This window comes from Bufo gargarizans, chromosome 9 (genome assembly GCF_014858855.1).
Source record: "Bufo gargarizans isolate SCDJY-AF-19 chromosome 9, ASM1485885v1, whole genome shotgun sequence".
Taxonomy (NCBI): Eukaryota; Metazoa; Chordata; class Amphibia; order Anura; family Bufonidae; genus Bufo; species Bufo gargarizans.
Window position 1 is genome coordinate 3,061,765 of NC_058088.1, and position 27,502 is coordinate 3,089,266.

Here is a 27,502-nt window from a genome sequence, read left to right on the forward strand (position 1 = left end):
ACTATATGAAGGCACGGCTGTAACTGGCAGTGGGTGTGGACCCACTGTACCAGCTGACTGAGTTGACTTTGTGTAGGTCTAAGTGCATATCCTGGCGATCCCTGGTATTCACCTTTTAACCCCTAAACAGGGATCTGGTCTTCGCAGTAGGAGACACACCAAGCTGCTACCTCTTCAGATAGTCCTGGTGTAGTTGGCAGCTGTCCCACGGTGACAGGCTGAGGTCAAGGCAGGCAGCGTAAAAACAAATCTGAGAAACAAGTCCGAGGTTAGGGCAGGCGACAATGGGCAATACAAGAAACAGGCAAAGGTCAGTGCAGGTGGCATGGAGTCGGAGACGGTGTCAGGCAGAAGTTTGGTACACGGTAGTCAGTTTCAATACCACACCTTCGCTGGTAACTCTAGACTAGGAACCTAAAGCTCAGACACCCACCATTCAGGGAGGGTGCCTTAAATACACAGGGACTGACCAGCCATTGGCTGGTAAAAGGATTTGGACATGCGCACACTCACTCTCAGTCTCTTAAAGGTCCAGGGTAGCCTGGAGGCTTTTACAATATACGCGTAGGCCGCAGCCTGCTTAAGATGCTGGTGACCAGAACCTCAGCTGCTGGAGGAAGGCTTTTGGCAATGGAGCTGGCATAGATTTGGCTGTTGTACACCAGCCTACGTTACATAACTTAGGCGCATTAAGCGTCAGTGCAGGGTTAACAAGACCAGTGTCTAAAATGCCGGTCTTAATAAATTACCCCATTAGTTCCTGCCTGCCTTATTCGTGCACCAACCATTACCCCGCCCGCAAGCTGGCTTAGTGTCTCTTATTGCATGTTGCCAAATAGCTGCAGTTTCAATGACTTTCAGACTGCTCCTGCGATTGTGGTGTGGTTTCTCTGCATCCCAGCCGTCCATCCAAGGTTCCTACAGTCAAGTTTTGCCAAAAACCTCCTTAATAAGTGACTGTTCAGACTGTACCTGCGTTTTTGGTGCGTTTTCTGTGCCTAGAGCCTCCTGGTGCTTGGACTAGTGTCCCTGACCTCAGTGGGTCAGCTGTCAACTACACTGGGACTATCCCAAGATGTAGCGGTCTGGTTGCTTCCCTTTACAGGGGTTAAAGGGTGAATGCCAGGGGAGCATGGGAATTACACCCTTAGGGTTTAGGCCAAAGCCACACTCACTGATCCGAAACACTTTGCTGTAGCCAAAGCCATTCCTTAGCTCTCCTTCTTTGCATCCCCCTTGTCTTAACCCAGAGTAGGCCCTGCACTCAGGGCAGTGTATGTATAGGGTGTAAGGGATCGTCTCTTTTCAGGGGGTCACATTCACAGATATCTCACCAGACAACGGATTTTCATGTCCAAACTCTGCATTTATTTTGACAGTCTTCTTTATAAAGGATAGTCCAGTTATACATCACTGGGTGGGGTGAGGTGGGGTGAGGTTCCAGCACCGCCAACACTTAAAACACAAATAAACTCCTAAACACAATACGTCCCTGCCTCACTCATAGAGCTTAGTTCACACATGGACAAAATATGCGGCTTTCCTCAGCCAACATCAACACTGCAGCCTCAAGGCTGTGGCAACTCCAGTACCTTTTGGGGGAGTGTGGCCCAGTAGTCCTCCAGATGCTGGGCGTGCAACCCTCGTTCTCTAGGTGTCGCTAGGTCCTCCAAACCTCAGGCTATTCAAAGCCTTGTGGCCCCTCAGTCCTCCTGACTGAGACCACACACAGAGCCTCTGCTTCACAAAACAGTCTCGCTCGCCCTCCTCAGACTGACTTACTCTGAGGCGCTTTATGCCAGCCTGATTACAGCAGGCCTCACCTGCGATCACCTGAGGTAGAAAGGGAAACCCATACTGGAAGGGTGTGGACTGGGAACTCCCTTTACCAAGCCTAGCCACCAGTCCAAGTAAAATCCAGCCCAGAAAATGTATGCAAAAATGTCTCAGCAAACTATTCTTTGCTGAGACTACTGCCACTCTCTGGATTTTATCTGTTTCACATATCTGAGATACCTGAAGTAGGACAACACACCTTCCAGCACTGTTCACATTACCACAAGGGCTGTAGTACAATGGTTTATGAGGATATACTTTATATGTGACTTGAACTACTTCCATTTTGCTTTGTACACTACAACGCATTTTTTGCAGTTGCCTTTAGGCCTAATTCATTACACCCCTATTACTTCATCTTGGTGTACACATTGCTGGCGTGCTCCTACCAGCCCAGCCCTATCCCTATGAAATGGTTTTACAGATGTCCGTGCACCAAGATTATATACACATCCCTCCTTTGGTGAGGAAATCCCATGCACTGCTCTCATTAACAGGACAAAGCAATAGGACACAGTGAGAAGGTGACAGGAAGAGATAAGGAGGTCCTAATGCTTCCAGGCAGTCTCTGGGGCCATCGGCTAGCTTCCCAATGTAAACATACGGGAACATACCTACTGTATGTCCCCACCCCTCGAGCAACAAACAAATTATTGTGATTTGGTGGAGTTTTCCAACTGCGAAGGATCCTGCTCAACAATTACAATATTTAAGATGTAATCGGCAAAACCAGGTACAGCTGTAAGGAAGAATATGGAGACTGAGAAGAAGATTGTCATAGCAAGAGAAAGGCTGGACATAAAACACAAGATGGTGAACAGGTTATGACTAAATCTCCAAGTATGCAGCTACAGCTGTTGGACGGTTCCCATATCCTTAAGGCTGCGGTCAAATCCTTCCAAGGTTAGCTGCCTGGATCATGAGTTAGCACAGAGATGATGGATTCCAATCTGGATAGGCCAACTCCCAGTATGTTCTCCTTTGAGTACCCCTACTTCTTACAATCCCACTATTAAAGGGTAGGTATATCTGCTATGCCCGCAGTCCCCATTTTGGTTGGAGACTAACACTCTATAGACTTGGAAATAGCCAACATACTCATTTGATTACAGTGGTCCCTTAAGTTACAATATTGATTGGTTCCAGGACGACCATTTTATGTTCAAACCATTGTAAGTTGAGTAATCGGTTCCAAAGCCCCAAAATGTCATCCAAGATAAGAGAAAATAGAGATTTAAGAAAAATAAGCAGATAACTAAGACAGAGAAAACATATAACAGTCAGGAATAGCTGCTAACTAGAAACTTATACAGCTATTGTACCAGAGAAGTGACCTTGGTTGGTTGGATCTGAGTCCGGGGCATTGTATGTTGAATCTAGTTTCAACTTACTGATGGGTCAGGAAAAGACCATTGTATGCTGAAAATATTGTATCCTGAGGCCATTGCATCTTGAGGAACCACTGTATTTCCAATAAAAAACAGTAGTCGAGGCTCACCTGGTCCTGGTCTGAGATGGAGGCACAGAAATTCGCCAGGAGCTCAGCGATAGTGGAAATGTAAGTAGAAAGAGGAGATCCAGCTTCCAAACGACCATATAAATGCTTTAATGACAAAACTTGCTAAAATCCAGACATGTACATACTGATGTACATGTCTGGATTTTAGCACGTTTTGTCATTAAAGCATTTATAAGGTCGTTTTAAAGTGGGATATCCTCTTTCTACTGTATTTCCAATACCCCGTACAATTTGTAGAGAGATCTCTAGTCATGAACAGGTACGAAGGACCCTTTATTCTCAGCAACAGTGTGTCACCGCCAGACATCTGAGAAGCTCTGACAGACGTTCTTCAGAACCTCCTGCTTGAGGTTCTTTTGTTTTGCTTTAGTTTTGTCATCTCGTTTCCCTCTCTCAGCTGTCATCTAGTTGCACTGATTGCATCCCTTTAAATCCCCTCCCATACTGCATCACTTTGCGGTTTATACAACTTCCTGGAGTGTGTACATGCTGGATGCTACAACTAATGCTTCTACAGATAAGTCTGTTCATTAATTTGTGTTTTCCTGTTTGCTTGATCCTAGGTGACCCTGACTCCCTCCATATTAAGTGTAGGGAGCCGGTGGTCGTGTCCAGTCACTATTATAGGGTGTTCAGGTGTCATACAGTCGAGGCACGAGGGCATGCAATTTTCTATCATAGAGATCTTTGCATGGGCTGAGAAGACAGGGAGAGTTTCAGGGCTTAAATAGGGGTCTCCCTTTTGTTCCTTAGTTTCGGTTCAAGCCAGTCGGATCCTTATTTGTAACTTCTTGTTTTCTGTTACACCATCCGTGACATCCGTGACAGTGGTAGGTCCTAAAGGTCTGATGGACAGGTTATAAAAGTAGAAAAGGGGCCACCAACCACTTTAAGCAAACTGGCTTCCAATAGAACAGGCCTATGAGTATTTGAGTACATGCATTGGTTTGTAAAGCCTCAGAGATATTATTGAATGGAGCAATGGCTGGCACTGGATTAAGGCAATGCCATTGGTTGTAGCTAGAGACATAAGAGCAAGATGCTACTTAGAATAGGCAGGGGTATATGTAGGGGGGCACCGGTGCGGCATGTGCCCTAGGTGGTTGACGCTAGGGAGCACAGCTGCATCCTATTCTACTTTGGCCAGGCCATTGTGATACGGGACTAAAGGAGCAAACCAAGACTTTTACTGGGATGAAGGAAGCTCAGGTTCCACCTAGACATGAAGAATATAGATGGACAGAGAGAATTAGGATCCATGATAGGAAACTTTGAAGATTTGCTCCTATGGACCATGGATATTTCTGTAGTGTTCAGCATCCAGTCTGACTACCCTATCTTTCCTGGTTCTGCTTGTTCGTCCCTCACCTGTTCCTTCCTATTTATATCATCCCTTCCTTCTCCCTCCTACCTCTCCAGTTCGCCCTCTCTCCCCACATTCTCCCCTCTCTCCCTCACTCCTGCTCGCTCCCTCGGTGAGTAAACTCGCAGGAATGTGCTGGCTTTGGGTCATACACCATTTTCCCAGCCTGGATGCCAGAGCCAGAAAGAGAAGCAAATTAAATCATCTAGTGTCAGAACAGGCCCTGGCGCCCCCGTACAGTCCCTGCACCCTCTCCTCCATACCCAAATATAGCATATTCTACATCCACCAAGGAGTTTTTTTTTGCCTTTTATGATAGATTATCAATATCTGCATTCTCAAATCAGATAGTTGCTCCTAAGACTGACATTAAAACCTCAACACGTAATCCGTGAGCCAGCGCAATGTCCCGACTGCCATCTAAATGTTAAAAAACACCTCCCTAAGGAATAATTACAGTTACCCTTTAAGTATGTTGCATACTACAAAGTGTCCTTAAAGAGAAACTGCCAGATTTTTATCACTGACTGGTAAAGTGAGTGAATCGATTTGTCTCATCCAGCAGGATTCTTCACCTGCGATGAAGCTTGATTGACAGGGTCGGACATCTTGGCTGGACCTGACGATCTTGTGCCTGGAAGTGTAGGGTTGCTTGTGCAGTCGCTGCTCCAGCACCGGAAGCAGAGCCTCTGTGCTTGCGCCGCTACTCTGAGCAGAGATTGTCAGGGTCTTCCTCAGCTTCGCGGTGACCCCATCGCACGTGCAGAATCCTGCAGCCAATGACTGGCCTCTGCAGTGCTTGGGGACATTGGCCAGTCATTGACTGCAACGACACAGATGACCCCCGTCCATTCAGAAATTTACAGGACAGAATCCCTAGGTCAGGCTCTAAACCCCCCAGTTCCTGTCCTTGGCAGAGCACAGGGTATCAGTGTTGATCTGTGCTATAGAGCAGATGATCCGCAGCCACGCTCCTAGACGACTGTTTTGGAAGACCTGCATCCTGAGCGTAACTCCTTGCTGAGTGATTGTGTGACCCTGATAATTGGACACACGCTGAGTGCTTATGTTCTTACATACCCTCACAATGGGGGGTCTGCAAATTCACTTCCCCTTCCAAACACACAGCTCTGCCATACTGCCTGTTCTGCTTGTGTGCACTTTTGGATAAATGATCGCTGTACATTTATTTGAAGGAAGGGGTAACAGAGGGAACGTCCACTTTCCTGACATCTCTATCTGTACATCACCTGCCCTGTTCTGTGCCCTTTTATCAGACTGTGCACCTGCATCAGTGGCGTAGCTAGAAATGACTGGGCCCCACAGCAAATTTTTGAATGTGGCCCTCCTCCCCCAGTAATTTTTTCGCAACCCCTTCCTTTCATGCCGCCCCTATTCCTGTGGCTAGTAAAGATTGCTCTCTCAGACCAGGTCCGGCAGCTGTTCCATCCGTTTCCTACACCGCCTATACTGTCACTGTATATCATTTCATTGTGTAATACTGTTGAGGGGGATCCTGACAAAATCTTCTAGTCCTCCTCCTCCTGGATGGGCCCCTTTGGGGTCAGGGCCCCAAAGCAGCCGCTTCCCCTGCTTCCCCTATAGCTACGCCCCTGCACCTGCTTTTTGCCCCGGTACTGCACTTCAGGTTGCCAGCCTGCCTGCTATTCAGGGGTTTCTTATGGAGACTGCTTTGACATTGCGACCTGAGGATTCCCTGCAGTAAAGTCCCTCAGGGCTCATGCACACGGCCCTATGTATTTCGCGGTGCGGAAAACACGGATCTGCAAAAAATACGGGTGACATCCGTATTGCATCAGTTTTTTTTTGCGGATCCATTGTAACAATGCCTGTCCTTGTCCGCAAAACAGACAAGAAAAGGACATGTTCTATCTTTTTCTGCGGGGCTACAGAACGGACATATGGATGCGGACAGCCCACGGTGTGCTGTCCGCATTTTTTACAGAACCAATAAAATGAATGGGTCCGCATCCTATACACAGAAAACCCCCAGAACAGACACGGAAACAAAATACGTTTGTGTGCATGAGCCTTACTGGAATTACAAATCTATCATCAACCCAATGCAAAATGTACATTGTGATACGAGTGACTTTCGCCACCGATTTCTTCCTATGCATTGCTAAGGATGGAAACAATGCAACAAATCCACAGCAGAACTACAGTGCTGTGAAATAGAAAATCTACAGTATTCCTTCATTTCTGCATGGATATTTATGCTACATGTGGATGGGATTTGTAAAACTGCATCTACATGGAACTGCTGCAGATTATTACAGTAGAATTAGCACCAAAAATCTGCAGCAATTAACATATTAATTCTAACTAAAGGGGTTGTCCCACAAATAAGTCTACAGTTCCAAATCAGAACCTGGATCTGAATACTTGTATCGCCACCGAGTCATTCAATAAAATGTATCTGTATAGCGCCACCTGCTGTTTATTCTTTTCCTGATGCTCTGTCCACCTTGCTGAGGTGGTCGCATGTGCTCAGTTCCATCCTTTAACTTTCACCAGCTGTATATAGTGTGAGAAGCTGGTACTGTTATAGGGAGAGAGCTGCAGCAGAAAGGGCACGTTCCCTGAGAAAGTACGCACCCCTGAGCTGCCAGCCTGAGATATATCTAGCAGAGGAATTCGAGCAATGAATGTGGAGATCTCCGGATCCCTGTGAGGTACAGGGCCGGTTCTAGCTTCATTAGAAACATAAACTATATGATGTCTGAATTGTAATTTTTTTTACAAATCAAACACTTATGACTATCATATGATCTTGATCATGCACAGGGGGGGGTTGGAATATGTTGGAAAGGATTATGCAATCCTTCCCATTTTACATAGCAAAAGGAAGGATGGGAAATCACTGTCACCTAAGATTCGAGAACTGAAGATGTCTCACCACCCATAGGTGCCGGTAGGGCAGTCGACAATGGTCGGCCATCATGGCGGACTTGCAGTGGCGGATTACAATAGGGGCATTCGGGTCGGCAGCCTGGGCCCAGCACCGCCTGGGGGACCAACGCCGACCCTGAACGGCCCACATACTGCGGCGGGGCACGGGAGCGCATAGTTCCCTACCCCGCCGCCGTTCACCGACATAGGCTCCAGGCCTAGTAGGCCTAAGGCCTATGCGATAGTGAAATCCCGGCTCAGGCGGACGTGATGACGTCATCGCGCGCCTGTGCCGGTACGCGCCTTCCTCTGCGAGCAAGCGCCTAGGCCCTGGACATAGGTGAGTATTTAGCTTTTCATTTTTTTCATTTTTTTATTTTATGTGCCTACTTTGGGGGACATGTGGGGTGGGGACACACAGGATGACATATTAGTGAAGAGGCATCGATTACATTGGGGGGAAATGACTATATTGGGGCTTCTGTATGAGGGCAAATTACTATGTGGGGAAAATTATTATGGAAGTATTACCGTACTATGTGGGGGCTGTGTAGGGACAAATTATTATGGGAGGGACTACTATGTGGGGGAAATTACTATGTGGGAGCAAATTACTATACAGTATGGGGCAGAGTTTGGGGAAATTACTATATGGGGCAGTGTTTGGGCAAATTACTATATGGGGGCAGTGTAGGGGATATTACTATGTGGGGGCAGTGTGGGGGCAAATTACTTTGTGGGGGCAAACTACTATATGGGGCAGTTTGGGGGAAAATAACTGTGTGGGGGCAAATTACTATGGGGGAAATTACTATATGGGGCGTTGCTATTGGGGAGGCACTGTAGGGGCAAATATTTTTGGGGCCACTATACGTGGATTATTGCCTGGTGCACAATATAGGGTGTTATTATTATTGTGGACACTATAGGGACAATTTATCAAACTGGTGTAAAGTAGAACTGGCTTAGATGCCCATAGCAGCCAATCAGATTCCACCTTTCATTTTTGACAGCTCTTTTGGAAATCCAGTTCTACTTTACACCAGTTTGATAAAGGACTCCAATTATGTCTATTAGGGTCAGTATTTCTTCAGCAGTATAGTACCTGGGGCATTGGGAAGCACAACGGGCACAGTATTAGGGGTGGCAGCAGGATGACACTGTGGGGACACCGGGATGGGGAGGTTGATGGAAAAATTGGGAAATCTAACGTGTCTGTGTTACAAACTCTGTAGAGACGAGATGCAGCTGAAAGAATTTGCTATGGCGGTCTGGGTCATATGGATGAGAAGAGGAAAGAGAAGGTCTACATGACACGAGATGTCACTGGGTGTAAGAGGTATGTGGTGCTGTATTCTCCTCCATGTCTTTTTTATTATAATTATATGTACTTTAAATTTGGCGCTTACATTTTTCAGTTTAGGACCCAATTTGGGGTAATTTGGGGTATTTTGTTCAGTCTGAAGATGTCATTTTATGGCCTAGGAAGAGACTGCAGAGCTCACGAAGCACCGCAGCCCCTTCATACTCAAAATACAAAACTAAAATGGAGGGAGGAGCCCAAGTTGGGTAGGCAGACCCGGGCCTATAATGCACTTAATGCGCCCCTGCGGACTTGTGCCCGTATAAGTGGAAATCAAGGTGATTATAATTATTATTACATACCCCCATTGCATTCCCTATATATGCCGTGTACTTCTTACATCTATCACCTCCTGATGAAGCCTTGAGGGTGAAATGTGCGTCAAGGTGTCTGTGCGTGGGGCGGCATTCCAGGTTACAGTGAACCATGTCACAGGTATGTTCTGTTAGGATATTTATGTTCTACCCTTTTACTTTGAGGTGTATTATATGTATACTCTTTGGTATATTGAAGGCATCTGCTGTGTTGCGGTACAGATTAAATATTTGGAACATTAGTGCAGTTATGCATGTTAGTTATTATCTTCTGTGATAACATCTTTTATAACATTTTTGGCTATTTTGATTTGTTCAGCAACACTACTAATGCAATATTGCTAATATTTGACATACCTATGCGCCTGTGGCACTATTTTATTATTTAATAACTGGTGATTATTAGGCTACTTTCACACTTGCGTTCAGAACGGATCCGTCTGCATTATATTTTAGAAAAAATTCTAAGTGTGAAAGTTGCTCAGATGGATCCGTCCAGACTTTACATTGAAAGTCAGTGGGGGAAGGATCCGTTTGAAAATTGAGCCATATTGTGTCAACTTCAAACGGATCCGTCCCCATTGACTTACATTGTAAGTCTGGATGGATCCGTTTGCCTCCGCACGGCCAGGCGGACACCCTGCAAGCAGCGTTCAGGTGTCCGCCTGCTGAGCGGAGCGGAGGACAAACGGTGCCAGACTGATGCATTCTGAGCGGATCCGCATCCACTGAGAATGCATTAGGGCTGGACGGATGCGTTCGGGGCCGCTTGTGAGAGCCTTCAAACGGAACTCACAAGTGGAGCCCTGAACGCTAGTGTGAAAGTAGCCTTAGAGATCTTATATCTTATTTTTATAGTGATATGCTTAGTAGCACCATTTATTTCCATCTTATATCTTAAAGGGAGTCTTTCACCTAATCTGAGCGTTTTAGACCGCTCAGATCAGGTTATAGACTCTTTAACCCTCATTACGATCATACCCGTCTCTTATGTGTCCCTCGCCCAGATAATGAAAATAATACTTTTTAAACTTATGCAAATTACCTTCTGAAGGTGCCCAGGGGCGGCGTTACTGGGCGATGTGCCCAGAAAAACACACCTCCAGCCGGCGGACGTCACGAGCGGCACCAGAGGACGGCGGGCTGGGAACTGGCCCGCACCTGCGCACTGCTCTGCCCATTATGGGCAGAGGAACATCCTTTCATATTGCGCATGCGCCGGCCGGCTGTCTTTAGTTGGCTGGCGCATGCGCAATATGAAAAGCTGTTCATCTGCCCATAATGGGCAGAGCAGTGCGCAGGTGCGGGCCAGTTCCCAGCCCGCCGTCCTCTGGTGCGGCTCGTGACGTCCGCCGGCTGGAGGTGTGTTTTTCTGGGCACATCGCCCAGTAACGCCGCCCCTGGGCACCTTCAGAAGGTAATTTGCATAAGTTTAAAAAGTATTATTTTCATTATCTGGGCGAGGGACACATAAGACAAAGGTATGATCGTAATGAGGGTTAAAGAGTCTATAACCTGATCTGAGCGGTCTAAAACGCTCAGATTAGGTGAAAGACTCCCTTTAAAGGCACAGATCACTATACTTGGTATAATGCCCTTTGCAATGCTCTCTGTATCATTTTCCATCTTGCCATTTTCCTTCTTCTGAATAACTATTTTTTATATTTATTATTTAATAAAGATTGTTATATTTTTGTATATTTGGAGTCCCATAGACTTTTTGGAATGTTAGATCTTCAAAGTCATGAGCACAAGAAAAAATAATATGAGAAGTGCTAAGAAAAATAATACAAAACAAAAAAAACGTGTCTTACCCTAACCAGCCTGGCTCTCTTTACCAGGTCATTGAGCTTTCGCACAGCCGAGTTCCTGGGCAGGTTCTGGATGTCTTGGAACAAGTCCTGCTCCTCAAGTTCAAACAAGTGTCTATTGTCGGAAATCATTAGGGGCTCAGACCAGAAGGAGCCTATGTAGACCCGTAAAACTTCAGGTGTATTAAACACTTTGCCCAGAGACCACATCAGGGCGCCATATACACGCATCAACTGCTGGGTTTCCACCATGTCGGCCTTGTTCAGGACAACACGTATTTTGTCCTCATTACCCTTCAGAGCTCTAATGGCCTCGGAAAACTCATCTGAAATCTCCAACTTGTGGGCATCAAAAAGAAGAATGATAAGATCGACTCGCTCAGCAAACCATTGAAGGACAGATGGAAAATCATAACCTGGAAACAAACAAAATATTCAAATTAATTCAAAAGAGATATTAAGAACATTGAGCTCTATTCATTGGGTGCTGTTTTTACATATTTGTGTTACTCTTGCAGGAAGGGCCGTTGGTGAAAAATGAATCTCAAGCTGACCTACATGAGAAACGCCAGAAATCAATAATCTGTGGGGAATCCAGCAGTAAGTGTTCAATATTCCTGCAGTGCCACCACAGGGGACATTAAGTATTGCATGTTGTCCGCTTAAATCAAAAGTCTGTTCATGTAATGCATGGACCTGTTGGGTCCTCCAAAGTTTGAGATGCACTCTTTGTAGTCTCTCTCTCCACTCTGGTTAATGCTGACCAGACACATGAGCTAAAAGATAGCCAGAATGACTTATTTAGGCCATTTCATCTCACTGCCAACTAGCACAAACTATTGTCTGCGATGGCCAATGGCAGACTACTAGAAAATTTGGGATGGTGTTTTTTTGGACATATGTTAGATCAGTGATTCGTTTGAGCAGGAATGGTGAAGGATATAATGTGTTTGGGACAGCCTTGTATTTCAACATACTTGATACTTTGCACCCTTCAAGATGTATGCATATCTTGTTCTGATTGTGCCCTATAAGTCATTCTCATCCAATGCTGTATTCTCATTTTTGCAGCCCTCTGAGCTAACATCTCCAGTGTATATACAGGACTCATATAAAAAATAACAACCAAAGGGCACACTTGAAAAATGATGTAGTGCCAGCCAATAGTTCTTATAACCAATACAATACCACTACAACCAGAAGGACTATATGAAAAGAAACTGTACATCCTATAATAAAAATATACAATCTTTATTCGACCCAGCATATCAACATTTATACATCGAAACAATGTAGGCATGCTAGTCCAACATACTGTGGACACTCGTCCCCAATACGCCCTCCTGGGTGCCCAGACAACGCACACTGACTAAAACATACAGTCAGACCGAGTTGGACAATCTATCATTCATTATTTCTGACTATGCCAATGTGATTCAAATGTAGATTTGGTGATGCAGTGGACACTTCAAGTTTTCCAATTTTTTGATGACTTTTTCTTTGGAGGGCTTTTCTTTGCTGCTCTTGAATACAATTCTAACAGGTATCAGTGGCCTATCGTGTCTCCACAACGCAACTGATGGTCCCAACCCCATTTATAAGGCAAGAAATCCCACTTATTAAACTGACAGGGCACACCTGTGAAGTGAAAACCATTTCAGGTGACTACCTCTTGAAGCTCATCAAGAGAATGCCAAGAGTGTGCAAAGCAGTAATCAAAGCAAAAGGTGGCTACTTTGAAGAACCTAGAATATGACATATTTTCAGTTGTTTCACACTTTTTTGTTATGTATATAATTCCACAGGTGTTAATTCATAGTTTTGATGCCTTCAGTGTGAATCTACAATTTTCATAGTCATCAAAATAAAGAAAACTCTTTGAATGAGAAGGTGTGTGCAAACTTTTGGTCTGTAGTGTATATACACTAATGCTCGAACATGACCTCCAATGCAAAATATTAAGTAACAATACCCATGGTGTGAAAGTAGTAGTCCAGGTCCAAGTAAGTACACAAGCCAAGCCCCACGCATATCGCTGGAATAAACAGCTTCCTTCATTTAGATTGGGCGTAGCTAAGCCACCAGGGGTGTGTCTGTAAACAGAGCGTTGACTGATTCTAGTAGCAACCTGCAGAACTCCTAATCTAGTTGTAATATAAAGTATAACCCATATTTTATCATATCTACATGTGTGAACTAGTAGAATGTATGCTATAATGATGCAGCCACCACAGCTCTGTATTCCGTACCACTGCTTATTCAGAATTTCATAGATTAGCTCAACAGACATTTTAAGGGATTTGTGACGAGAACCGAAATACACAGACTGAAGCAAGACATAAACAATTTATGTATACCAGGACACCAAATAATTCTGTGATAGATGAGAGCAGAGAACATTCCAGGGTAGGTTTATTTTACTGTAAGGGTACCGCCACACATTCCGGTTTCCTGATGCAGTTTTGAAGACCAAAATCAGGAGTGATCATAAAAGGAGAGAAAGTACTGAGGATGGATACGACTTCTCCTCATATTAATTTACTCCTGGCTTTGGCTTCCAACATTGCATGTAGAAACCTGACCATGTGGTCATACCTTAATTACGGTTGTATTAATTTGCTCTATTTCCAAGACTCCTCATGAGGTTAAACTGGTGCAAGTCTTGGACTTATAATCCTGGTACATTCTTCTCTGATGTCTGTGAAATATCTGACACCTGCACCCATGGAGAGCAATGGGAGGGTATGTGGGGGTGGGGGCATGTAATCATTCAGCTGTGTTTAACTGTTAACTAGCACCAGTTTGGTTAACTGTCACCAGAAAATTAACTGGAAGGCACTGGGACCAGATGAAACGCTGTAACTGATCTCATTTCTTAAAGTGTGTAGGATGGCGAGCCCCTCAAGATGTTTACGGTAATTGAAAGAGTAACACTCTGCAGCTACACCTCCCTTCTTCTACCCTTCCTATCTTCTATTCACAGTTTTATACTAGATGGATATTTTAGTGGCTGAGGAGTTTTCTGAACCTGCAGAGAGCCTGCAGGCAGGGAATAAGTATCCACAGGATGCTGAAAGTTGATGAAGATGCCACCTTCCCCCAAAAATCAACAGTTTAATGTATTCACATATACTATTGGTTTACACTATATATATCTATATAAATAATGAAAAATAGTCTTTGTAATCGGGGTCAGACCGGCCCTACAGAGTATACTCTGGTGGGCCCAAGCTCTGACAAAATAATGGGTTCCATATAAAACAGGGCCTCTAAGGTCTAGTAATGGATAATTTGGAGCTCTGCGTGGAACCAATAACCACTAGATACCTTATTTAACCATACTGATGGTAAATCCTGAAAAATAATTACTTAAGTGTGAACATGCATTCACAGAGCATGGGCTCTCAGAATCATTTTCTCTGGTAGGCTTAAGGGAATTCAGTCTGACGCTGTTTGTAATTTCAGATTTTATATAAGGGGTTATCCGGGAGTCCTCTTTTGAGGACTTATTCTCAGGTGGGGTTCTGACCTGGCACCACCACCGATCAGGTATCTAAAGATGTTGCGATGCTCTGGTGAGCTCTGTGGTCTCTTCACAGCTTACCAAGCAAACGCTGTACCATTCGATAATGGCTGTGCTTGGTATTGTAGCTCAGGCCCGTTCACTTGAATGGGACTGGGCTGCTCCTAGTCCATGTGACCAATAAATGTGACGTCACTGGCCTAGGAAGAAGCCAGAGCGGCAATGGCCTTTTCAAACAGCTGATTGGTGCCGGGAGTCAAACCCACTACCGATCAGATACTGATGACCTATCTTGAGGATAGGCCATCAATATTAAACCCCCTTTAAGATCCATCTATAATAATTATATTTTTGTGCAAATATGATGATACATGGTCATGAGTCTACAGCGTTCATTTATAGCAATATGGGGGCAAAGTCCAAAGTGTATGAACTATTTAGGATGTGTACTGACTCCATTGAAAAACTTGATAAATTGGTGAATATATCCACTATAAAACAGTGCTGGCAAACTGGCGGCCAGATGTGATGGATGATCCATATGTCTAAAGCTGCATTTACACAAGCCAATAATCGTCCAGAACGACTGTTTCCCGACCATCTGCCCATGTAGATGTGCTGCCGATCACCTGATGAACGAGCAAAACGCTCATTCATCGGGCGATCCTGTCGTTCATGCCAGGCACCACCGATCATAGTTTCTGGCCAGCAGACCGCATAGTCTAAACAGCGACATGGTCCAAGTGGAAGGCAGTTGCCTTCCTCAAGATGATAATCAGACATGAGTAGAAGAATAGCTATAGGGGACACAGCTGTAGCAGTTGCTCCAGAGCCCAGAAATTCATCTGCCACATCAGAAGACACCAGTGTTATAAATGACACATGGCAGATTTTACATTGGAGCCCATGAGCTTCAAGTTACTGCCTCTTGGTACTGGCAGTTATTGTACTAAAGTACAAGAGCTACTCTGTTTACTGCCAGATTTGAGGCGCTCAAAATATGTTGGGTTGACTCACAATAACGAGGAGCAGGCTCATGATTAGCCATGTTCTTTAACTATAAGGTCCAAGAATTGTCCAGCACCTTCCTTCCCTCGCCGGTGTGTGGTCAGTGATCTGGCCGGGCATGTCTCTGTGCTGTGCACCCTAGATAAGAGTCGGTTTCATTGTTGGTGGAAAATAGATTGTGTTTCACAGATGGGATGTGATTTCATTATTTTCTATGCTGGCAGCAAAATGTTTCCCTCTTCCCCTTCCACTGGTTCTCTGCTGCCTCCCCCCTCTCCAGGCTTCAAACTTTCCAGCAAACCCATGGAACCGAGAGCCTTATTTGGACATGTAAAACTGGGAGGGAGTGAAGCCCAAGGGAGCCTGCGAGGCTGAGATCTTGGAAAGAGATGATTCTGTATGTGTGACTGCCACAAACCCGTCCTACTATCCCGTCAGCTCTGTAGAACTTTAACTCATTAGCATCTTGCATACATATTTGCACTGCATCGAGTCTCGCAACTTTTTGCAGGACCTCCATCAATGGAAATTTTTCCAGAGGACACTCTGGGCAAAAGTAATATGCAGTAGAGGACTGAGGGGGTGATGCATGACAAAGGGACTCTCTTTATGGTGATCTTTGAATCCTGGCATCATGTACATCCCCCCTCAAGTCCAGCTCTAGACATGACACCATGAATAAATTTTGCTCCAAGTGTTCCTTTAACTTTGACAGTTTCTGGCCACCTCATCATCGTATCTTACACATTGTTCAAGTAGCCAGGTGATATCAATAGCTCTAGGACAAGCTTTACAAGGAAAAAGATGGTGATCTGATCAAGGGTCAAGCACAAACTGTGTAAATTATGACATCATGGGAGTACGAGTAGAGATAAATCAGTGGCTTTACTACAAGGGTGGTTGCGGTTGGTGATTTCTTTTACATTATTTAGGTGGCCAAGGAAAGAAGTGCTTGGCTAGACGGTTCTGCCCATGTACAGTACAGACCAAAAGTTTGGACACACCTTCTCATTCAAAGAGTTTTCTTTATTTTCATGACTATGAAAATTGTAGATTCACACTGAAGGCATCAAAACTTTGAATTAACACATGTGGAATTATATACATAACAAAAAAGTGTGAAACAACTGAAAATATGTCATATTCTAGGTTCTTCAAAGTAGCCACCTTTTGCTTTGATTACTGCTTTGCACACTCTTGGCATTCTCTTGATGAGCTTCAAAGGGTAGTCACCTGAAATGGTTTTCACTTCACAGGTGTGCCCTGTCAGGTTTAATAAGTAGGATTTCTTGCCTTATAAATGGGGTTGGGACCATCAGTTGCGTTGTGGAGAAGTCAGGTGGATACACAGCTGATAGTCCTACTGAATAGACTGTTAGAATTTGTATTATGGCAAGATAAAAGCAGCTAAGTAAAGAAAAACGAGTGGCCATCATTACTTTAAGAAATTAAGGTCAGTCAGTCCGAAAAATTGGGAAAACGTTAAAAGTGTCCCCAAGTGCATGTCATGGTCTTACCTTCCACTGTTCTCCTTCGTTTGACATGTGCTGGCGGCCATCTTGGTTTCTGGGTTTTTTGTAGCCTCCCACCCTGCGGCTTCTCCTTCCCACTGGGAGGAGCTGGATGCCCAGCTCATATATATAGGAGGTCTGTGGCTTCAGTTCCTTGCTTGGTCCTCCTGTGTTCACATGCTTCTAAGACTGCTGCTGCTTCTGGTTCCTGATCCTGGCCTCGTCTGACTACCCCGTTGGTTCCTGATCCTGGCTTCGTCTGACTACCCCGTTGGTTCCTGATCCTGGCTTCGTCTGACTACCCTGATGGTTCCTGATCCTGGCTTCGTCTGACTACCCTGCTGGTTCCTGATCCAGGCTTCGTCTGACCACCCCCCTGGTTCTTGACCTCTGTCCACGCAAGACCCTGCTTCAGTTTAGCCATCCGTTTGGACTTTTGCTTACAGCTTGATTGTCAATAAAGCCTTCTTACTTCCACTTATCTCTTGTTGTACGTCTGGTTCATGGTTCCTTGACAGTGCAGTCACAAAAACCATCAAGCACTACAAAGAAACTGGCTCACATGCGGACCGCCCCAGGAAAGGAAGTCCAAGAGTCACCTCTGCTGCAGAGGATAAGTTCATCCGAGTCACCAGCCTCAGAAATCACAGGTTAACAGCAGCTCAGATTAGAGACCAGGTCAATGCCACACAGAGTTCTAGCAGCAGACACATCTCTAGAACAACTGTTAAGAGGAGACTGTGTGAATCAGGCCTTCATGGTAGAATATCTGCTAGGAAACCACTGCTAAGGACAGGCAACAAGCAGAAGAGACTTGTTTGGGCTAAAGAACACAAGGAATGGACATTAGACCAGTGGAAATCTGTGCTTTGGTCTGATGAGTCCAAATTTGAGATCTTTGGTTCCAAGCACCGTGTCTTTGTGCGACGCAGAAAAGGTGAACGGATGGACTCTACATGCCTGGTTCCCACCGTGAAGCATGGAGGAGGAGGTGTGATGGTGTGGGGGTGCTTTGCTGGTGAAACCGTTGGGGATTTATTCAAAATTGAAGGCATACTGAACCAGCATGGCTACCACAGCATCTTGCAGCGGCATGCTATTCCATCCGGTTTGCGTTTAGTTGGACCATCATTTATTTTTCAACAGGACAATGACCCCAAACACACCTCCAGGCTGTGTAAGGGCTATTTGACGATGAAGGAGAGTGATGGGGTGCTGCGCCAGATGACCTGGCCTCCACAGTCACCGGACCTGAACCCAATCGAGATGGTTTGGGGTGTATTTTAGAGGGTGGAGTTTAGCATTGGAATCAGGGTCCTCAAACATAAGTTTGTTTGGGGCCACTGAAATGCCCCTGCCGATTTTTTTCATTTTTTTTTATAATGTATACTCTTAATAAAGTCTTGTACATTTTTAACAGAATTGTCCTGGCACTGTATGTTATTTTTATAACCTTTATAAGCTTTATAAAATACCACTTACTCTCTAACAGATGTGGTCCGCCTTTTATAACCCCTTACAAAGGGTTACAAAAAAATGTCTCTTGCCCTGTGGGACCCAACACTCCCGTGCATATTAAATACAGTCTTTTGAAATCGGAAAAGTGCAATACTACCTTTCCCCTGTAGTAGCGCTGCAGGAAAACTGACTTGTTGGCACTTGGATCTGACATAGATTACATCAGATCGCTGGGTGAACAGGAACAGGAAAGCAGGGGATCCTTCTAACAAAAAGGCATTGTCCAAACAAGACAACCCCGTTAAGCTATAAACTATGGGGGTCATTTACTATCAGAATCAGATATACGTCAGACTTCAGGTTATTTGCGCCGCAATCTGCTATTTTTTCCCACTCACGCCAGGTCTAAAGAAGGGATGTGGCTGGGCGGTTAATGGGACGGGACGGTAGACCCATCTCATTTATTATTTTCTACGCCTTTTTTGATATTAGCTCAGGTACTGGGACCCGGAGTTCCAGGTTCCTGCTGTGTCTTCAGATGCTTAGGGGTCTGTAGGTCTCATAAATTGCTTTGCAAAAAGGAGACGTGAAGTAAATCAGGGGGCAGAAGCACCAAGTTTATGAATACTGCAGGAGCAATAGTAATAGCTAAATGTTAGAGTGCTCCAGCAGACCCCTTTCTCTAATCCCGTATGGGGAACACCTCTGTTTATGCCGCTCCTAAGCAACAATCCAAACATGGTATGGGAGGGATACCCCTGCTGAGGGGGAGTAGCGGTAGGCACAGGATAGCCTCTGGTCTTCCCCGGGCTTGTCATGAACACCCCCCACCATTCTTCACACCCACACACAGATGTATACACCTACATGGCACAAATGGAGTTTATTAGCTATTGGAAGGAAAGGAATTTTCCGTGGAATGTATGATTAGCTCATGTAATCCATCCAACTTTCCACTCCTTGAAATCTGGGGAGTTCCCTCCATCTGCACCCTATAGCATGTGAACAGTTAACCGCCAGCAAAGTCCTACAATGAACATTACACAGAGCCTTAATTCACGTCTAAGACAAGTCAGAGAAACATAGCAACAGAGGTCCGGACAGCTGGGAAACATGTGGAAATATTCCGGGGCTATCAAAAAATGCTGCCCTGTGTACAGAGTGTACCAGCGCCAAGCACCCTCTTATGTATTATAAAACAGTGTGTAATAGTGCCAAACTACCCTCCTATCATCTAATAGTGCCAAACTGCCCTCCTATCATCTAATAGTGCCAAACTACCCTCCTATCATCTAATAGTGCCAAACTGCCCTCCTATCATCTAATAGTGCCAAACTGCCCTCCTATCATCTAATAGTGCCAAACTACCCTCCTATCATCTAATAGTGCCAAACTACCCTCCTATCATCTAATAGTGCCAAACTACCCTCCTATCATCTAATAGTTCCAAACTACCCTCCTATCATCTAATAGTGCCTAACTGCCCTACTAGCATCTAATAGTGCCAAACTGCCCTACTATCATCTAATAGTGCCTAACTGCCCTACTATCATCTAATAGTGCCAAACTGCCCTACTATCATCTAATAGTGCCAAACTGCCCTACTAGCATCTAATAGTGCCAAACTGCCCTACTATCATCTAATAGTGCCTAACTGCCCTACTATCATCTAATAGTGCCAAACTACCCTCCTATCATCTAATAGTGCCAAACTACCCTCCTATCATCTAATAGTGCCAAACTGCCCTACTATCATCTAATAGTGCCAAACTGCCCTCCTATCATCTAATAGTGCCAAACTGCCCTACTATCATCTAATAGTGCCAAACTACCCTCCTATCATCTAATAGTGCCAAACTGCCCTCCTATCATCTAATAGTGACAAACTTCCCTCCTATCGTCTAATAGTGCCAAACTGCCCTACTATCATCTAATAGTGCCAAACTGCCCTCCTATCGTCTAATAGTGCCAAACTGCCCTACTATCATCTAATAGTGCCAAACTGCCCTACTATCATATAATAGTGCCAAACTACCCTCCTATCATGTAATAGTGCCAAACTACCCTCTAGGTAGCCTACATATATGGACATCGATCGCTCCCTTGGAATCCATACATTTTCATAGATAAGGCCCCAAAATAAAAAGTTGCCCCATAACAGGTCATATAATGTACTGGAACCAGTTCAACTCCGCATAGTATATAATTCATCTGCCAATTATATGATCTGTTTACAATGACACATCATTTTTAGTCATCATATATGTAGGTTATTTATCACCTATAATATCTCTAGGGCACGGTTGGTTTTCAGGCTCCCATTACTTGATGTTTATTTAGCGGAGCCAGAAGGCAGAGCGCCAGGATCAGAGCTGTAGCCGCTCCTAGAGAAGGGATATTTTCATAAACAATAGCGGATTATGTTTAGATCAGTTAATGGTTGCAGATTCCTGCTGCCCTCTGCCCTTCCCTTCTCCAAGCACACAGGATGGGACATCCTGCAATATGTCTGACCCAGCTCAGTGGACAGACACCCTAAAACCTACCTATTTACTAGCCATAAGCCACAAATTTATAGATGACTTTATGGGGAAGAAAGCACTATAGGTACTTTGGGGTCAGCCCATAAACCCCTGTCAGGTCTTTTATCTGAGGGCAGCATGGGGTAGAGGAGGAGTTGCTCAGCTTGGGATTTCATTCAGTATTTTAATGTAAAAAGCTGTTTAACTGCTGTCAGGGTCCTGCTTCCTCCACCGACCCATATAGAAAGCCTGTGAGTCCTGCTTCCTCCACCGACCCATATAGAAAGCCTGTGAGTCCTGCTTCCCCTGCCCACTCATATAGAAAGCCTGTAAGTCCTGCTTCCCCTGCCCACTCATATAGAAAGCCTGTAAGTCCTGCTTCCCCTGCCCACTCATATAGAAAGCCTGTGAGTCCTGCTTCCCCTGCCCACTCATATAGAAAGCCTGTGAGCCCTGCTTCCCCTGCCCACTCATATAGAAAGCCTGTGAGTCCTGCTTCCCCACCCACTCATATAGAAAGCCTGTGAGTCCTGCTTCCCCTGCCCACTCATATAGAAAGCCTGTGAGTCCTGCTTCCCCTGCCCACTCATATAGAAAGCCTGTGAGTCCTGCTTCCCCTGCCCACTTATATAGAAAGCCTGTGAGTCCTGCTTCCCCTGCCCACTCATATAGAAAGCCTGTGAGTCCTGCTTCTCTTGCCCACTCATATAGAAAGCCTGTGAGTCCTGCTTCCCTTGCCCACTCATATAGAAAGCCTGTGAGTCCTGCTTCCCTTGCCCACTCATATAGAAAGCCTGTGAGTCCTGCTTCCCTTGCGCACTCATATAGAAAGCCTGTGAGTCCTGCTTCCCCTGCCCACTCATATAGAAAGCCTGTGAGTCCTGCTTCCCCTGCCCGCTTATATAGAAAGCCTGTAAGTCCTGCTTCCCCTGCCCGCTTATATAGAGAGCCTGTGAGTCCTGCTCCCCTGTCCACTCATATAGAAAGCCTGTGAGTCCTGCTTCCCTTGCCCACTCATATAGCAAGCCTGTGAATCCTGCTTCCCTTGCCCACTCATATAGAAAGCCTGTGACTCCTGCTTCCCCTGCCCACTTATATAGAAAGCCTGTGAGTCCTGCTTCCCCTGCCCACTCATATAGAAAGCCTGTGAGTCCTGCTTCCCCTACTCACTCATAAGAAAGTCTGGGAGTCCTGCTTTCCCTGTCCACTCATAGAGAAAGCCTGTGGGTCCTACTTCCCTCTGCCCACAATTATAAATAGTCTGAGAGTCCTGCTTCCCTTGTCTACTCATGGAAAAAGCCTGTGAGTCCTGCTTCCCCTCTACACTCCTAAAGAAGGCTTGTGAGTCCTTACGTATTATCATTTCTTTACAACATGTCCTTAGACACACTGAGGATCTTCTACTTTCACTTTGAAGATGGTATCCACTCAATATTTTTTTTAAATTAGGTTTTCCCTTGAATCTATTTTTGGAGGTCAATTGATTTAGGTGAGGGCATGGTTCCAGCACTGCTGTGCAAACTCATGTTCCCAGTTCAGTGCCAGTGTATTAGCTTGTCTTCAGAGAAAATCTGGTAACAAAGTGCTTGGCACAGGGTGGAGGTACCGGGATGATTCGTCTCATGGTTGGATCAGCACTGAATGGAGACCAGAGAAGTGGCTTTGAAGTTCTTAGGCTTTCATGGTTACAATGAAGCCTACGTCAAGTATTTGTCATAGAGGCATATATAATAGTGCATTATATTCCATTTACTGGATCCATCAAAGAGTTTTTGGTGTCTACTGGGGGTGTTTTGGTCGCCCTGTGTTGGGTGTAATACTCACCTCTGCTCACCCGCTGCTTGGCCCCAGACAAGATGCCCGGAGTGTCTATTAGGCTGATGCTTTCCAAAACTTTGTTAGGCAGATGGGCACACATGAACCTGTCCAAAAGAAGCATAACAAATGGTTAATAGAAATAAAACCCATAGTAAAAACAGAAACATAGATATCCAGTCAATTTAATGGAAATCCTAAAAGTGTGTGGGCTGTTATGTGGGTGTTAAAGACATAGCGGGCGATGAGGTTTAGACAAGATAGCAGGAAGCCATTTTATTTACTGGTATGTATTCTCATTGACCAGGTGACCAACTAAAGCTGCATGTCGCTTTCAAAATGGCCGACTATGACTGTAACCTCCTATTCTCAGTTACTGAAGAGCACAACATTTGACATCAAGCACATGAGATAATCCAAGACTGGACTGATTGTGGGATGCACAGACCACTTGTACAAGATTACAAAAACAGTTGCCCTCTTACAGAAACAGCAGCACTCTAGTCCATGGGCCATGTGTGGTATTGCACTTAAAGGGCATCTGTCAGCAGCTTTGACCTGTTGCATGTGCACTTGACAGCTGAAGACATCTGTGTTCGTCCCATGTTCATATGTGCCTGCATTGCTGAGAAAAATTATGTTTTAATATATGCAAATGAGCCCTAGGAGCAACAGGGGCGTTGGCGTTACACCTAGAGGCTCTGCTCTCTCTGCAATGGCCAAACCCTCTGCACTTTATTGAAAGGCCAGGCAGTGAAAATGTCATCACTGCTAGCTCTTCAATCAAAGTGCAGAGGGCGCGGCAGGTGCAGAGAGAGCAGAGGCTCTAGGAGTAATGGTAACTGCCCCTGTTGCTCCTAGGGCTCATTTGCATATTTTAAAACATCATTTTTCTCAGCAATGCGGACACATATGAACATGGGACCAACACAGATGTCTTCAGCTGCCAAGTGCACATGTAACAGGTCAACCAGTGTCATAGGGACAAATCTGCTGACAGATGCCCTTTAAGTGAATAGGTCTGAGCTGCAATACCAATATACTAATGGTCTGTGTAACATCAACCCCTCAAGCTGAATACGTCATTTAAGTTCCATGTGGAGTCCATGTTTATACAGCAGTCGTGGTACATACTTGTCTAAGGAAACCATTCCCATAAAACATAAACAGTGACAGCTAATAATATTCTGGATCCTGTCATCTAGGAAATGTCCTGGACTTGCTGGAAGGGGCTAGGATGTTCCGCTTAAAGTCTATGATCATAAGCCTCATCATTTGCTGAGGTTTGAAACAATGTATCTCCTGCAGGTATTCTCTTATCTCTAAATGTAGCATTTAAAAATAAATAAATAAACAACAAATACATAAACAACAGTTGGAGATGGCGGACATGTTTTACTATGCAATGCAGGGGGTCAATGTTCGGTGATCTTTTTCCATCACCCCTTGTGATGTATAGTGAGTGACAGTGTGGATCCAATTGAGTCAACTGCCTACATATTTCATTATTTAAGAAGAATTCACATGTTATAAATCACCAGTGTGGTGATGTGTACAGTATAAGTGCTGGGAGGCATGTATATCCCACACAGATACCTCAGCTGGGTGAGATAACTGAAATCCAGAAAGCTGCAGTGGTTTCAGCAAAGTGTAGTTTGCTGAGACAGTTTTGTCTAGATGTTGTTCTGGGCTGGATTTTACGTGGACTGGGGGATAGGTTTGGTAGTGGGATCTGCCAGTCCACACACTTCCACTACATGTATTGTCTTTTGCCAGAGGTGATTGCAGGTAAGGCCTGTTGCTGTAATCAAGGAGGAATAAAACAACCCTCTGTGGATGAGGGTCCAATTAAGACGTCCGTAGTGCATTGCGGATCCACAATACACCTGGCCGGCACCCCCATAGAACTGCCTATTCTTGTCCGCAATTGCGGACAAGAATAGGACATGCTCTATTTTTTTCTGGAGCGGCGGACCGGAAGATCAGGGGAGCGTTCCGGAAATGCGGATGCGGAGAGCACATAGTGTGCTCTCCGCATCCATTTCATTCCCATAGAGAATTAATGGGTCCGCACCCGTTCCGCAATTTGCGGAACGGATGCGAACCCAATATACGGACGTTTGAATGGAGCCTGACTTGGAGGAAGAAAAGCTGGGGGAGCCTGAGAGGCTCTGTGTGGTCTCAGCCAGAAGGGCTGAGGGGCCACGAGGCTTTGTAAAGCCTGAAGTTTGGGGGGCCCAGCGACGCCTATGGAAAGAGGTATGCACGGTCAGAGTCGGGAGGACTTCTGAACCATCTATCCCCAAGGGTGCTGGAATAGTCAGATTATTCTGGACGGTATATGGCTGAGGAAACTGGAACTAATCCCATGTGTGTACTGTGCTCTATAGGCGAGGCAGAGACAACGTGTATTAGGACGGGGAGGTGTTTATTTTCAATGTTTATGTGTGTGATGGTGCTGAAGTGCTGAAATAAGGCACCTTTTGGACCTGAAACCCGTGGTCAGAGGAGAAGTCTGTGATTGCGACCCCCTGAGAGAGAGTGACCCCTTACACTAGTATATGCCATCATTATATATGGTGAGGGTCCAACCTCTGGAACCTCCACTGATCCTACTAATAAAGATGGGACAGTGCTGATTTAGTGCTACATCCCTTTGTTTCTTCTTTGCTCGGAGACGCCTGGGCACCCACTATGCAGGAAACAGCAAACACACATTCAAGTGAATATAACCCCTGCACAACCAGGTGGTCAGGGTGGCACTGGAGGGAAAACTAAACAGGGGACGTGGTGCTAAATCAGCACTGCAGCCCCTTCACTTTTGAGGTCAATCGTAGAGAGCGAATTCCTAAAATAAAAGCCTGGCAGTATGCCATCACTTTATAACATGTGAAGACCCCTTTAATAGGGGGGTCAAGGATCAGAAAAACATCTCCGCACTCTTTCAAGAAGAGCGCCATACTTGTGCATGGATTGTATCTGGAATTTCAGGTCAGCTCCATTGAAAAGAAGGGGGCTGAGCTGCAATACCTCACACTGCCTGTGGACAGGTGTGGCGCTGAGTGGGGAAATCACATTTCTAGTTAATTCTCCCAACTATTTACCAGCTTCTCTTCGCTATAACGTGAATCCCGAATGCAGGTGTTTATCCCTCGTTCACTCACCTGTTCAGAAAAGTGTTCCCAAAAGGGTTGAGTTTTCGGAAGGGTTTATTGGGGTCAACCATCAGCGCATTGCCTGGAGTGATGCCCTCAGTTTCTCCATGCATAACGGCAATAAAAGAGTCGGTGGTGGGCTCAGGTCCAATGCGACTCCCCGGGATGTCCTGCTCAAGGAGATACTTTATGAAGGTGGTCTTCCCAGTGGAATACTGCCCCATGACCAACACCATGGGCTTGTTGTCAAAGTCAGCATCTTCCAGGGCTGGAGAATGGAAGTCGTGGAATCGGTAGTAATCTTCTACTGGTTTCAGCTTCTTCTTATACAGGTCTTTGAGACCCTCAGTGACCGTATGGATGACTTCTGGGGTCTTCTTGTTCTTCTCATTCTTCTTCATCCAGCTGAACATTTTCACAGTTTATTTTTCACCTGCGGGTTGATATGAGGAGTCTCTGCCACTTTTTTGGTTTTTTAGCCTTGTCCTCCTGTTCTTCTAAGTCTGAATCCTCCTCTTGTCTGGAGATTTCGGTCTGAAGCTAAGTCTATCCAAAAAAAAACCCTTAACAACAGGACTGGAAAAAAAGGGCAGGCAGGAACAGGGTGTGTGCGAAGGAGGCAGGAGGGAATAGTAGGGTGGGGAATTTAGGACCACCTTTATGTGTCAACAGAGACTGTTAATAGGTCAAGTATAGAGCTCCTCGCTTTTCCAAGCCCCCAACTTAAAATGATTAAAAAAAAAAATAAAAATGTGGAAAACAGCTGTATTGAGAGAATGTACGAGTTATTCCGAAGGGGGGATATTCCACTCCCTGGGTGCCCACCCCACTAAAGGAATGTACAGCACTGCTCTAATTGTCATGCTAGGGAATGTGGGCATCTTATGCCACCTAGTGGAAGAAAATGGAAGAATTATGATTGAATCCAAGAAAAGGAGTAAAACAAGAATGTTTTGGTATACTGCCATTAAAATGATCTTCTTTATTTGTGGTATTATTGTAGATGTAGCCATTATTTCTTATCGGTGGACTAGTCATTAAAGTGGTCACCAAGGCTGTGCGATACTGGCAGGTCTGCAAACCATAAAGATAAACCAATGCATCTAGAAGAGAATATCCACCTATGACTTATAGGTGAGGTTTAACCTGAAGAGCGGTTTACTCAGATTGAGGCAGCAAGAACAGGGTTATAGTGTCTCACAGAGGGCACAAACTTGACAGTTGCACATAGTATTGCGGCAGAGAGCGTGGGTTACACACAGATGTGAGGCACAGAGCTTGATGGTTACACCCAGATGTGAGGGACAGAGCTTGATGGTTACACTCAGATGTGAGGCACAGAGCTTGATGGTTACACTCAGATGTGAGGCACAGAGCTTGATGGTTACACT

General features: G+C 45.2%; 1 protein-coding gene across 1 annotated transcript in view; it reads right to left on the reverse strand.

Annotated features, from left to right (window-relative positions):
- Positions 1-26,811, reverse strand: part of EHD2 (EH domain containing 2) — a 32,923-nt gene extending 6,112 nt beyond the window's left edge. The window contains exons 1-3 of the mRNA XM_044305394.1: positions 26,121-26,811; positions 22,966-23,063; positions 11,123-11,535 (exon numbers count right to left, since the gene is read on the reverse strand). Of these exons, the coding sequence (XP_044161329.1) occupies positions 11,123-11,535; positions 22,966-23,063; positions 26,121-26,524 (915 nt within the window). The 5' untranslated portion in view covers positions 26,525-26,811. The remainder of the gene's footprint in view (positions 1-11,122; positions 11,536-22,965; positions 23,064-26,120) is intronic.
- Between the last annotated feature and the right edge of the window lie 691 nt (positions 26,812-27,502).